The 13872-nt window shown below is 35.8% G+C and overlaps 1 protein-coding gene across 1 annotated transcript in view; it reads right to left on the minus strand.

The window, feature by feature from the left end:
- Positions 1-13872, minus strand: part of ADAM2 (ADAM metallopeptidase domain 2) — a gene marked incomplete at both ends in the record, with an annotated part of 73289 nt that overhangs the window by 16045 nt on the left and 43372 nt on the right. Inside the window, 4 exon segments of the mRNA XM_082680371.1 lie at positions 833-938; positions 7431-7626; positions 7740-7838; positions 11492-11672. Coding sequence (XP_082536497.1) covers positions 833-938; positions 7431-7626; positions 7740-7838; positions 11492-11672 — 582 coding nt within the window.

Raw genomic sequence — 13872 nt, forward strand, 5'->3', positions numbered from 1 at the left:
AATCGTTTTGAAGGGAGGAAAGGAGAGGAGAGTTAGAAAAACAGAAGGATAAAGCAAATGCGCAAAATGTAAACCACTGAGTAAAAGCTATGTGGGAAGTCTTTTTGCTATTCGCGCAAAACAAGAAATTTTTTTTGCTATCAAACCAAGTTTGAAATAGTAACAAAGTAAAATATTATAGTAACAGTAGCATTCTAGTTCTAGTATATATAATTCTAGTTCTAGTATATATAATAATCATAGTAGTTAACAATTAACCCTCATATGTGTCAGTCCCATTCTAAGTGCTTTTCATAGAGTGTCTAAATTCCACACTGGCACAAGCCCAGTGACGTCAGTGAAATTGATATACATATTTTACATATCAGAAAAGTGAGGCACGTGTCCAAAGTCACACAAGTAGGTAAGTATTGGGATTAGTATTTGAAACCAAGATGTCTGCTTGTGGAGTATATGTACCTAAACACATTGCTTTACTTCCTGGATAGTAAAAATTCATGCATTTTTATCAGATCACTATGAAGAATGATCATCCTTTGTAAAATTAAAGTGACCGCATGCAAAATAAAACTGATCAGTCCTTCTAACTAATGGGTAATTAATGTAACTATATGTAAATTAAATGCTCTGTGGGGTGGAACAAGGGATAGTTTGGATGTGTGAGAAAGATAAGTACAGATATTCTGTACTTGAGACATTTATAATTTGATTAAATATAGTCTTACTTCATGATCAAGTGACATTTCACTTACATGTAAAGTAAATTATCTCATGGTATTTTCAAATATAAAGCAATAAATAAAGTTTCTCAGATAGATTTCCTAGAACATACTTAGGATTACACTGTGTGTACCCTGAAGCATTAGAGCCACAGTTCCCAGATGGATCAGTCTTAGAATTAAGTTGATCAAAACACTCTTGAGTACCAAAACCTGAACCTGAAAAATAAAAATTTGTGGTTAGTCATATTGAACTTACATTAATTTAAAATAATTAATGAGTACACTTAAAATTCTGAGATTGTTTACAATATTGCACAAAATAAGAGCATAATACAAAATTGAAAATAAAACCTAGTTTTAAAATCACAAAAAAACTACTTCAATGAAATATTTAAATATTGAAAGCATCTTGTCTACTATCCAAACAGATACCTTAGGATTAACTACAGTATGCAGTTTATCTTCTAATTTTTAGTAAGTCTAGAAATATATAAGTATATAAGAAACTTTTTTTAAACAAATAATTGACTTATTGGTCAATAGTGTTATCATATAAATGTGTTTTCAAGACAAATCATTAAAATAATATCTTATTTTTTTATCCTAATTTCCCCAGACCAAAAATTCTTGGAGTCACGGCTGATTTATTTTCATATTTACTATTCAGTCCACACACATTATGTGTTTAATTCTCATAAGATTCAGTCTACTTAAAGAGCAGGTTATTTATCATGACTCAATTAATTCTACTCTAATGGGAGGACTGAGCCAAAAACTTTTGATAGGGAGATTTAACTGTGAAGAAAAATGACACAGCATAAGAGGAGGCCCTGTGGACCCATCAGGATCTCAGTTGAAAGTCTTAGAGGCAGTAGTAAACTGAAAATAAGCAGTTGATTTTCATCCCAGAGGTCACTTGGAAACATAGCTATGTGTGAGAAATCAAAATTATAAGCTTAGCTAGGGAAGCAGGCCATTGGACAAAAAAAGGCCAAAGTTGGAGGATCTTTTATGACTATAGTGATAAAATTAGAGACTCGGGGGCCTCAACATATAGTATAGTCCCCTCTTAAGACATTTTCCTGCTTCTAAACATGTGAAGAGAAGGAGATTAAAATATAAGGAGGTGACTTCCAGAAAGCAGAGCATATTTTTCTGCAGTTTCTGCATTGTGATTACATACCTGCCAGGGGAAGGAGTCTCAGTAAATATACGATCTCTCAGTTGAAAGCCCTGGAGAGTTATGCCCTAGAAACAAGAGTGAACTAGATAAAGACTGAACCTAATCAAAACTCTAACTAAACTTAACAATCATTGGTTTCTGATTTAATTAAAGTGATTAGTCTCTTACTTCATATACTTAACAGAAGAAAAAGATGGATGTATCTATATAAGATTGCAGTGTCTATATGAGAGAAGCATTTAGAATGAAGACACAGTTTCTGTAAGTCAAAAATTGAAGAGGAAGACAGTGAAAAAAATTTTAACTAGGAATATGCCTTTATGTAAAATATTCAAGAAAAGATATAAAATAGAGACATCTACATGTAATTGAGTAGGAGAACCATGGTACATATATACTAAAATTAATTACAAAGGATATAAATCTTCAAGAAGGCAAGGTATCAAAAATAAATAAATTGAAATAATTATGGAGAGACAGTTAAATATAAACATAAACTGAAAGTTAAAAATCTGTATAATAATACAGTATGTACACCACAGTTCCAAGGCACTCAGGAACACTAAGCAAAATTACGTGCACGCACTCCACACAAACGCACATTCAAACAGATGATATGAGGACGGCTACAAACCGAAGACCAAAGAGTGTCTTCATGGCTCAAAGAGACACAACATGACAGATTTTTCTTCAGAAATATGAAAGCCATATGACAGCGGAGTAACCTCTTTAAAATGCTGATGGAAATAGAGGTTCCAATTCAAGATGGCAAAGTAGAAAGATGCCAAACTCACAACTTCCCACAAATACACCAAATCTACAGCTACATATGGAACAATTTCCGGTGAAGAAAACCTAAAAACTGGCGGAGTGACCACTTCACACTGAGCCAACAAGAGGAAAGCCACACTGAAGCAGGTAGGCAAGGCTGAGACACCACCTTGCTGGAAACCCGTCCTGGCAATGGCGATCCACAGTTGGGAGGGAACTCAAAACGTGGAGCTCCTCCCTGAGGGGTGAAGTGTTTGGATCTCACATCAGGCACCACAACTTTTAAGACCTGCACCAGAAAGATGAGCCCCTAAAACCTCCAGCTTTGATAACCAACAAGCACTCATGTCCACGAGACCCACAAGGCTATAGAGAACTGTGAAATGCTTCTGATGCGTGGTTTATGCTCAAGGGTCCTACAAGACTGTAACTATAGGAGACAGAGTTCTTAACTGGCTACCACACCCAGGGCACAGCAAGAGGCAGCAGTCAGAGGAGCCCAGTCTTTCTGTGTAAGAGGCCTGTCAGCTTATCTCAGTAGCTGTGGCCTGAGGGGCAGGCTTCTAATGAAACCCATGTCTAAGGACCTGCCCTAACCCTTCACAGAGACTTTGGTGGGTGAGTGCTAATGTCATGTTCTCACCCTGCCACACTCCAGAGTGCCAGTATTTCCCAGAGGTGAGCCTTTACATGCATCCTGTGCTCTGGTTTTTATGTGTGGTGCTTCCCAGGGACACCCCTAGATCACCTGGCTCTAGTGGCCAGGGGCGTTTGCATTCCTGGGTCCCCTGGGCTGCTAACAATCAGAAGTTTTTAGCCCCAGGTCACAGCACAGACAGCAGGCTAAAATGCAGGATTAGTCTCTCTGTGAGAGAGACCTCTTTGCTTTTCTGAAGCTCTGGCCTGAGGGGATGGCATCTGATTTGGGTATATAAAGATAAAATAAACAGGGTACAGGGAAAGATTCTGTTTCTCTGGTGGAATCCTGGCTGATACAGTTGTTAAGACAGAAGGCTCAGTGCTGTATTACTTTGGGGATATTTTCATCTTTCCTCAGTGGCAGGGTAGCCAAAAGCCAGCAGCCTTAGAGCTAATGAAGAGGTCTGACCTATTTTGAGCTTTGTTAAAATCACCAGAGCACAGTCTGAACATTTTCCAAACTTTCACTTACCTAGAAGATCTCTGTTCCCGGGGTGATTTTGTTATTTGGTTTGAGTTAGAGCTCGGCTCAGTGGGAAAAAGAGCCTTACACTCAGGGAATTACTGAAATAATAGAAAGATGACAGCAACATTACAGCAGTTGAGGCAAACAAGAGCCTGCTGGGAGTTTAAAAGGAAACCTTGGAGAACTAGATGATCATAAGTGATGTTGAAAACTTAACACATAACTGGGTCTAAAAAGATGTACACATGCCAAGAACAATCCTGAGGAAGAGAAGTCCCCAGTCACTCTTCTCTGGATTATATTTAGGTCCTGAACAAGCAAGAAGTGAAAGCTATGGCGGTTTTGCAAACTGCCTGAAGCTTGAAGCTATCCTTGGCATAGGGTAGAAAATAAAGAGTCAAGGCATTGAAGGGTATCTGATGGGTTATTGGCTTGGCACTAAATTGTACTAATTTGGAGTTATCCCTAGGAAGTCTGGCTTAAAAATAAAAACAAGAACTTGGGAGAAAAAAAAACAACAAACTATCAGTGGAACTATCAGAACTCAGTGGATGCACACAGCACAGAATACAGAACTGGAAAAATTCGTCCAGGAAAGTCACTAAACAAATAAGCAGATTAAACTATTACACTACAACAACAACAACAACAAACCTTAGAGAAATCTGAATCAAAATTGTTAAAATATATTGTCTAAAATTTCTAGTTTTTTAAAAAAAATTTACACTATATGCAAAAAAATGAAATTATGCTACATACCCAGAAAAAAAAAAGCCAACAGAAAATGTCCTCAGAGAGCCCCAATTTTGAATCCAGTAGACAAAGACTTAAATTAGCTACTACAAATATGTTCAAGTTACAAATATGTTCAAGTCACTAGGGGAAACCATCTCTTAAAAACTAAATGGGAAATACTAATATAGACTTTTAAATAAAAATGGGAACCATATATAAATTCTGAAGTTGAAAACTGTATTAACTAAAATGAAAAACTTCACTACAGAAATTTAAAAATCAATAGATTTAATCTGGCAGGTTTTATTGACCTGAAGATAGGTCAATGGAGATTATCTAGTATGAGGAAAGAAAGAAAATCAAATGACAAAAATAGTTTCATGGACCAGTGGGACAACATCAAGCGTATGAAATATTGGCCTATAGGGATTCCCAAACTGAGGAAAAAACAGAAAAGGGCAGTGAAGTATTTTAAGAAATAATGACTGAAAGCTTTTCAAATTTAATGTATACCTATATCTATATTTTTACAAGAAGATTTCTTTAAAAACTCCACATGGAATAATCTTAAAGAGATCCACAGATCATGGTCAAATTGATTCCACTCTTCATTAAAGACAAGGAGGCCAGGTGACAGTAGGCTGATATCTATAGAGTTTTGAAAGGAAAAGACTAAGAATTCTATATTTGGCTAAACTCTCCTCAGAAAATTAAGGGAGAAATGATAGCATTCCAAGATAAACACAGTCAGGGAGAACTCATCTTTAGCAAACGTTTCCAGCAAGACCTACTAAAGTGCATCCTTAAGGCTGAAATCAAAGGACACTAGGAGGTAACCAGGATCTACATGAAGTAACACAATGCTAATATAGTAAATTATCAAATAAAGTAAAAGAAAATATAATAGTATAAACATATCTATTGTTTGGACTCTCTTCTATAGAATTTAAAAGATAATTGCATAAAAACAATTATTATAAAACATTTTCACTAGACTTACATAAAGATGTAAGACGTTTGACAGAAATAGAACAAGGGATGGGAAAACAGAGGTATATACATGCTTTTTGTTTACTTTTGATATTAAGTTAATATTAATTGAATGTCTTAAGATAGTAATTGTAACACCTAAGCAAACCACTCAGAAATAACTAAATATATATAGTAAAAGAAAGCACAAAGAGATTAAACTATTACACTAGAAAATATCTATTCAATACAAATGAAGAGGTTATTGAGGAATAGAGGGTAAGGTATAAGATATACTGAAAACACATAGCAAAACAGCAGATGGAAATATTACCTTACTTACATGAATAGATTAAACACTTCAATCAAAAAGAAGAGATTGACAGAATGTATTATAAGACATGATCCAACTATATGATGGTTGGAACAGTTAGGCGGGTTGGGCAAGGCAGTGATCACCTAAGTCCAATCAGGCAATTATATGGGCCAAGGCTGACGTACAGTTTTATTCTGGATTCACCTCGTTATCTTGGGTGTGACCCTTGTACCCTACCAACTGAGAGCCTTGCAAACATTTATCTTCTCTTCACTGAAAGTTTGCCAGGGATAAATATATGCCCTTTAGTCTCAGCATAGCTTCCTGGCCTACCAACACAGGCAGTTCAAAATGTAGTAAAAGGGGGCTTCCCTGGTGGTGCAGTGGTTGGGAGTCCGCCTGCCGATGCAGGGGACGCAGGTTCGTGCCCCGGTCCGGGAAGATCCCACATGCTGCGGAGCGGCTGGGCCCGTGAGCCATGGCCGCTGAGCCTGCACGTCCGGAGCCTGTGCTCCACAACGGGAGAGGCCACAACAGTGAGAGGCCCGCGTACAGCAAAAAAAAAAAAAAAAAGAAAATGTAGCAAAAGGTTCTGGAGGAAGACTAAGATTTTTTTAAAGGTAAAATTCCTCTACCATTTGGTCTTTGATCATCTGTGACTACAAGAAAATTCGTAATGCCTTGTAAATTTTTTTTTTAATCTATTAAATTGACCAAGTTTCTGAGCAGCGTTTAAGTTCCAAAGATGCAGACACCTCATGGAAAAATAGCCTATGGTTTTGACAGCCCCTCCCCTTCAATTCCAACTGCTAAAACTTTTCTAGTTTATCTTTCTTTTTTCTTGAAGATCTCTAGCTAAGCCAAGCTTGATCTTCAACTTTCAGAGTCTGCATATGTCCCTAGGAACATAAATGGCTGTCAGTTGTTCCCTAAGATAGGCAAAGTTTCTATCCTGCAGAGATTTAAATTAATTGTCTTTGGTTTCACTGTACTCTAAAGCCTTTAAAAATATCATCAATGCAATACACCTTGATTTTTCTAGTCATTTTCTCGTAGTTGCATCGTCACTTCTTGCTACATCCTTTCCCTAAATTGAATATTTAACACAGGTTTTATATTTAATGTAATTGCTAAATATGTAAATATCAATACATATTACTATTTATTTTCATATCCTTTGTTCTTTTATTTACTCTGTTCTTGCCTTCTTTTGGGTTAATCAAATATGTTAATTGCTTTTGTTTTTCTCCCCTTTATTAGTTTTTAGTTTCTAATTATTATATTATTCTTCTGTTTATCTTAGATTATAAAACAAATACTTGACTTACACCAATTCTTAATTTCTCTGAGTGCTTTCTTTTATTGGAATGATTGAGTTTTGTTTCAGTTATTTTTTTCCTGGTGATACTATCTTTTTCTATTTTTATACCTCTAGAGGTTAATATATTTTTGACATATTAATAGCTTCATTTCATAATATCCTTTGTCTATTCTAATATATATAAAGATATGTATGTTAGTCAGTTTCCAGAAAAAAATATATACAGAAAATCAAATTATGATAAATACCTTCACCAAATATTTCCAAACATTGTTTTATCCCGTTCATACATTTTCCGTTCACACAGATCCATTGATTCTCTGCACATGGATGCCCATCCTGAACATAAAGGTCTTCTTGACATGCTGCAGATGTACCATTGCAATATTCAGAGAGATCACATTCATCAGTGGAAGCCCTACACACTTGTCCTTTTGCTATAAACTGGTGGGGTGAAGTAAATGATATTGAGTACAGCAGAATGTGAACATTTAAATATTATAAAAAATGATAACATTACTAATGTGGGTAATACAAAATTTTTAAAAGGCTCTTACAGCACAAGCATTACAGCACGGTCCAGTAGCACAAGCTGACCCAACATTGAGTCTACATGTGGCTTGGTTACAGCATGGGTCTGGCAGAGCTGCACAATCCTGAAAGGCAAATCAAATGCTCTGAAGTATGTTCCAACTTTTATTTACATTAAATAGATATTTTAATGAGGACAACATATTATATAATATACAGACTGATGCTTAACTTAAATGTTGGCAAACAGAAAAAAATAAAACCACTTATTCATTCATTTATTTAACATTTATTGGTCGCCTAATGTGCTAAACCCAGTGTTCTTTATATCAGTAGGTTTGACTATATTCGTAGTAGGATTTTCTGAAGTCCCAGAGTCCACCAAAGCCAAGACATCGATAACCATAAGTTTATTTGCAGGGGTCGGGGGGAGGGATAAACTGGAAGATTGGGATTGACACATGCACATTACTATCTATAAAATAGATAACTAATAAAGACCTATAGATAACTAATAAGGACCCTCTATACCCACTTTGGTAAGAGTTTTTATCATGAATCGATATTGAATTTTATCAAATGCGTTTTCTGCATCTATTGAGGTGATCATGTGATTTTTGTCTTTTCTTTCGTTGATGTGGTATATCACATTAATTGATTTGCGTATGTTGAACCATCCTTGTGAACCTGGGATGAACCCAACTTGGTCGTGGTGTATGCTCTCTTTTATGTGTTGTTGGATTTTGTTTGCTAGTATTTTGTTGAGAATTTTTGCATTTATATTCATCAAAGATATTGGCCTATAATTTTCTTGTTTGGTAGTGTCTTTTTCTGGTTTTGGTATCAGGATGATGGTGGCTTCATAGCATGACTTTGGGAATGTTCCCGCCTCTTCAATCTTTTGGAAGAGTTTGAGAAGGATCAGTGTAAGTTCTTCTTTGTAAGTTTGGTAGAATTTGCCTGTGAAGCCATCTGGTCCTGGACTTTTGTTTGTAGGGAGTTTTTTAAATTACAGATTCTATTTCACTTCTAGTGCTTGGTCTGTTCAAATTATCTATTTCTTCTTGATTCAATTTTGGTGGGCTGTATGTTTCTAGAAAGTTGTCCATTTCTTCTAGGTTGTTGAATTTATTTGCATATAATTGTTCATAGTTCAACTCTCCTATGGTTTTTTGTTGTTGTTGTTGTTGTATTTCTGCACTATTAGTTGTTATTTCTCCTTTTTCATTTCTTATTTTATTTGGGTCCTCTCAATTTTCTTCTTGGTGAGCCTGGCCAGAGGTTTGTCAATTTTGTTTACTCTTTCAAAGAACCAGCTCTTAATTTTATTGATTTTTTCTATTTTTAAATCTCTATTTTATTTATTTCCTCTCTGATCTTTATTATTTCCTTCCTTCTGCTGATTTTAGGTTTTGTTTGTTCTTCTTTTTCTAATCTCTTTAGGTGGTAGGTTACATAGTTAATTCGAGATTTTTCTTGTTTTTTGATGAAGGCCTGTATAGCTCTGAATTTCCTTCTAAAAGCTGCTTTTGCTGCATCCCGTAGATTTTGTATGTTTGTATTTTCATTGTCATTTGTCTCAAGGTATTTATTTATTTATTTATTTATTATTTGTTTGTTTTTGCAGTACGCGGGCCTCTCACTGCTGTGGCCTCTCCCATTGCGGAGCACAGGCTCCGGACGCACAGGCTCAGCGGCCATGGCTCATGGGCCCAGCCACTCCATGGCACGTGGGATCTGCCAGGACCGGGGCATGAACCTGTGTCCCCTGCATCGGCAGGCGGACTCTCAACCACTGCGCCACCAGGGAAGCCCTCAAGGTATTTTTTAACTTCCTCTTTGATTTCATCATTAACCCATTGTTTTTTAGTAGCATGTTGCTTAGTCTCCATGTAATCATTTTTTTCTCATTTCCTTTTCTGTGGTTGATTTCTAGTTTCATGCCATAGTGGTTAGAAAAGATACTTTAAATAATTTTTATGCTCTTAAATTTGTTGAGGCTTCTTTTGTGCCCTAGATGTGGTCAATCCTAGAGAATGTTCCAGGTGCACTTGAAAAGCATGTGTATTCTGGTTTTCTTTGGATGTAATGTCCTGAAAATATCAATTAAGTCTTACTGTTCTACTGTACCATTTAGGATCTCTGTTGCCTTATTGTTTTTCTGTCTAGAAGATCTGTCCATTGATATGAGTGGGTTGTGATACTATATATTGGAAACCCTAAAGACTCCACATAAAACTACTAGAACTGATAAATGAATTCAGCTAGGTAGCAGGAAATAAAATTAACATAGAGAAATCGGTTGCATTTCTTTACACTAATAATGAAATATCAGAAAGGGAATTTTTAAAAAATCTCTTTTAAGATAGCATCCAAAAAAAAAAAAAAACTTAGGAATAAACCTGACCAAGGAGGTGAAAGACTTATATGCTAAGAACTATAAAATATTAATAAAGGACACTGAAGATAATTCAAAGAAATGGAAGGATATCCTGTGCTCTTCGAAGAATTAATATTGTTAAAATGGCCATACTGCCCAAAGCAATCTACAGATTCAATGCCCTCTCTATCAAATTACCCATGGCATTTTTCACAGAACTAGAATAAATAATCCTAAAATTTATATGGAACCATAAAAGGCTCAGAATTGCCAAAGCAATCCTGAGGAAAAAGAACAAAGCAGGAGGTATGACCCTCCTAGACTTCAGACAATACTACAAAGCTACAGTGTGGTATTGGCACGAAAACAGACATATGGATCAATGGAAAAGAATAGGGAACCCAGAAATAAACCTACACACCTATGGTCAATTAATCTTTGACAAAGGAGTCAAGAATATACAGTGAAGAGAAGAAAGTCTCTTTGGCGAGTGGTGTTGGGAAAGCTGGACAGCCACATGTAAATCAATGAAGTTGGGCCATTCCCCCACACCATACACAAAAGTAAACTCAAAATGGCTTAAAGACTTAAATATAAGACACGACACCATAAAACTCCTAGAAGAGAATATAGGCAAAATATTCTCTGACATAAATCATAGAAAGTAATAGAAATAAAAGCAAAAATAGGCCTTCCCTGGTGGCGCAGTGGTTGAGAGTCCACCTGCCGATGCAGGGGACACGGGTTCGTGCCCCGGTCCAGGAAGATCCCACATGCCGCGGAGCGGCTGGGCCCGTGAGCCATGGCCGCTAAGCCTGCGCGTCCGGAGCCTGTGCTCCGCAACAGGAGAGGCCACAGTGGTGAGAGGCCCGCATACCGCCAAAAAAAAAAAAAAAAAAAGACATACTAAGGAAGTGTATGCTCAAGCGGGGAAGTATAAACCTAGGTCAACTCACCTATAGCAGGGGACCAGTACTGGTCCATGGCCTGTTAGGAACCAGGCCACACAACGAGAGGTGAGTGGTGGGTGAGCGAGCAAAGCTTCATCTGCCGCTCCCCATCACTCCCCATCACTTGCATTACCACCTGAACCAACCCCCGCCCCCGTCCGTGGAAAAATTGTCTTCCACGAAACCATCCCTGGTGCCAAAAATGTTGAGGACCGCTGAGCTATAGGGTTAAGACCTTGAAAATCACCAGTATGAATAATCTACAAACTGCTGAATTCATATACCAATATTTAAGTGTACTCATTAATATAATCCCAGTATACATCCTTAAGGTCTTTGTTGAAAAGGAAGTTTGATAAATTAGGTAAAATGGCAGTGTGATAGTATAAAAATTAACTAATAATTTTTTATGTAATTCTGGTGTGTAATCTTCCAAATTAGTACCAACCTCCTGATCCCCACAGTCACATTGTTCTCCTTCTTCGACTTTTCCGTTACCGCAAACTGCCACTTTGTATGTTGAACCTAAACGTGGCTGGTTTTGAAGACACTGGGACTGTGACTTTGAAATAAAATGCGCAAAATCTTCCATACTGCAGTTACTAAAGATCTTCACACCACTGGAATGACTAAAAATACATCAAACATCAGACTTTTATGTAACTGTCGCTTCCGTAAATTGACTAGCCTCAGAAGAAAAGTCTATAATCTAATGATAAATATAGCTAATATAAAATTACTAAATTTTAAGGCAATAGACTCAAATTCTAGTCATGTGGATTATTACAGGAAAATGTTTTTTGCATGAGGACCATGAAAAACATTAGAAATTTTTGGACAAACTACCAATTTTGGTGTTTTTTGTGGTTGCATACAGCTTGAATATACTCTTTAATTATATTAACCATAAATAATAGATTTATTATTACATTGCCAACAACTCAGATGATTTCTATCTAAATACCAGAAAACAAAAGGAGAAAAATTGATAGAACTTTAATATTATTGAGAACTAGGCAATGCAAGAGGTTTACTCTGTGTGAACTTGTTTATAGAGGGGTACACTTTCTGATAATGAATGTTGTCATTAGGAAGAGATTATCAATCATAATTATATCCAATTGGATAATTTATTTGCAGCTTGAATCCTTGCACATATTTGCTGGATGTTCTCATTCTCTATTCTCCCATTTTTCCTTGATAATAGAGCCTCTTATACATAACTTCCTTGTATAATACATTTAGCTTTTGTAAAGCTAGGAGCAGACCATTGGCCTTAAATGAAACCATAAATTTAAGTTATATGAAGTAATGTTTACAGCTGTGCTTTTATCTGCCCTTTCATTCTATTGGCAAGAGGCCCCAGTTTCTGGCCATATGGACCTCTATATAAAGTTACTAAACTGTCCTCACGATATGGCACCTAGCTTCAACCTGGGCACCTGATCAAAGAGAGAGTACAGAGAAATTTGCAAACTCTTTAATTATCTAATCTTGAAAGTCACACACCATCAACTCTACCATGGTCTATTTGATGAAAACAAGTCACCAAATCCAACCCATACTCAATAGGAGGGAAATTAAACTCTACCTCTTGAAGGGAGAAGTAGCAACAATTTGTGGATGTATTTGAAAACTACCATTCTCTTTTACTTTCATTTTACTTAAAATCAAAAAAAAAAAAAGCTATACTCTGTTCTATCTCAATGTATTTTATTAAACATTTTTTTCCTTAGTCATTGTTTCCAAAGCTCAGATATATTGCTACCTTCGAATGAGCCAAAAAAGCACAGTTTCATAACGACAACTTCTTTATCTAAAGAAACAAAGTTCCTAATTAAAATATTAAAATGTCAAAGAAAGTTGAAATTCGGAAACATATTAGGTAGCATGTCTGACTCGCTGGATACATAGACTGAATAAAACATGGACTACTGATTGTGAGCCCTCAGAAAAATGACAGTCTTTTGTAAAAAAAAATCAGTGTGGGCCATGTATTTTCTATGGATTACAGAAACAAAATAACATGTTAAACTCCTTAAGTACTTCTATTTAATAAGCCAAATTTTAAGGTTAGATTGAGGACACCTGCCTCAGAAAGGCATATGTCCTATTAGGACTCCGTCCTGTGCAAAATCACTGAATGTGATAGTGTCAAAAGGCATTAAAGATGAATAATTCTAGAAGATGTTTCCCACCAGTTTAAAGACAGCAATGAATCCTTTTCAAATATGCCCTCTTTATTCAGATTTTCCTTTAAATAGTAGATTTTCACATCATTTTTTTTGCCATTCAATGATGAATAAAATGTCTGTGTTGTCCAAAATTTTAGAATCATGCAATGCTATTCAAATGATGCAAAGCACTTAAAGATATGATTAATAAGCATTTTTTGCAAGATTGTAATTTGTCAAACTAAGCTTTTTAAAAAAGCATTTCCACAGATGAATGGTTTCTATATGTGTGTTAATAATTCCACCAATTTTATACAGGCCATAATTATATATTTTTAAGTGGAATTTCTATTTTTTTCATATCTACACAAGAATCAAAGTTATGTTAAAAAATTAATGAAAAAAATTTCAACACTCATTAAGATTGTAGGCTAAGTTTTTTGGTTGATTAAGGTGCTTTGGGGAGAAATTGGAAAGTGAAAAAAAGGCAAAATATTAGAGATAATATAAAAGAAATTAAATGTACTGTTAAATAAAATTAAATAAAATGTACTGTTGGGTTACAGTTTAAAAAAATAAAATAAAGAAAAAGTATAAGAGACTGGGTCCAGTCACTGACTGGATGATGGTTTCCATAAATCTCCTGACTATTTGG

Source organism: Grampus griseus (assembly GCF_964374135.1).
Source record: "Grampus griseus genome assembly, chromosome: 21".
Classification (NCBI taxonomy): Eukaryota; Metazoa; Chordata; class Mammalia; order Artiodactyla; family Delphinidae; genus Grampus; species Grampus griseus.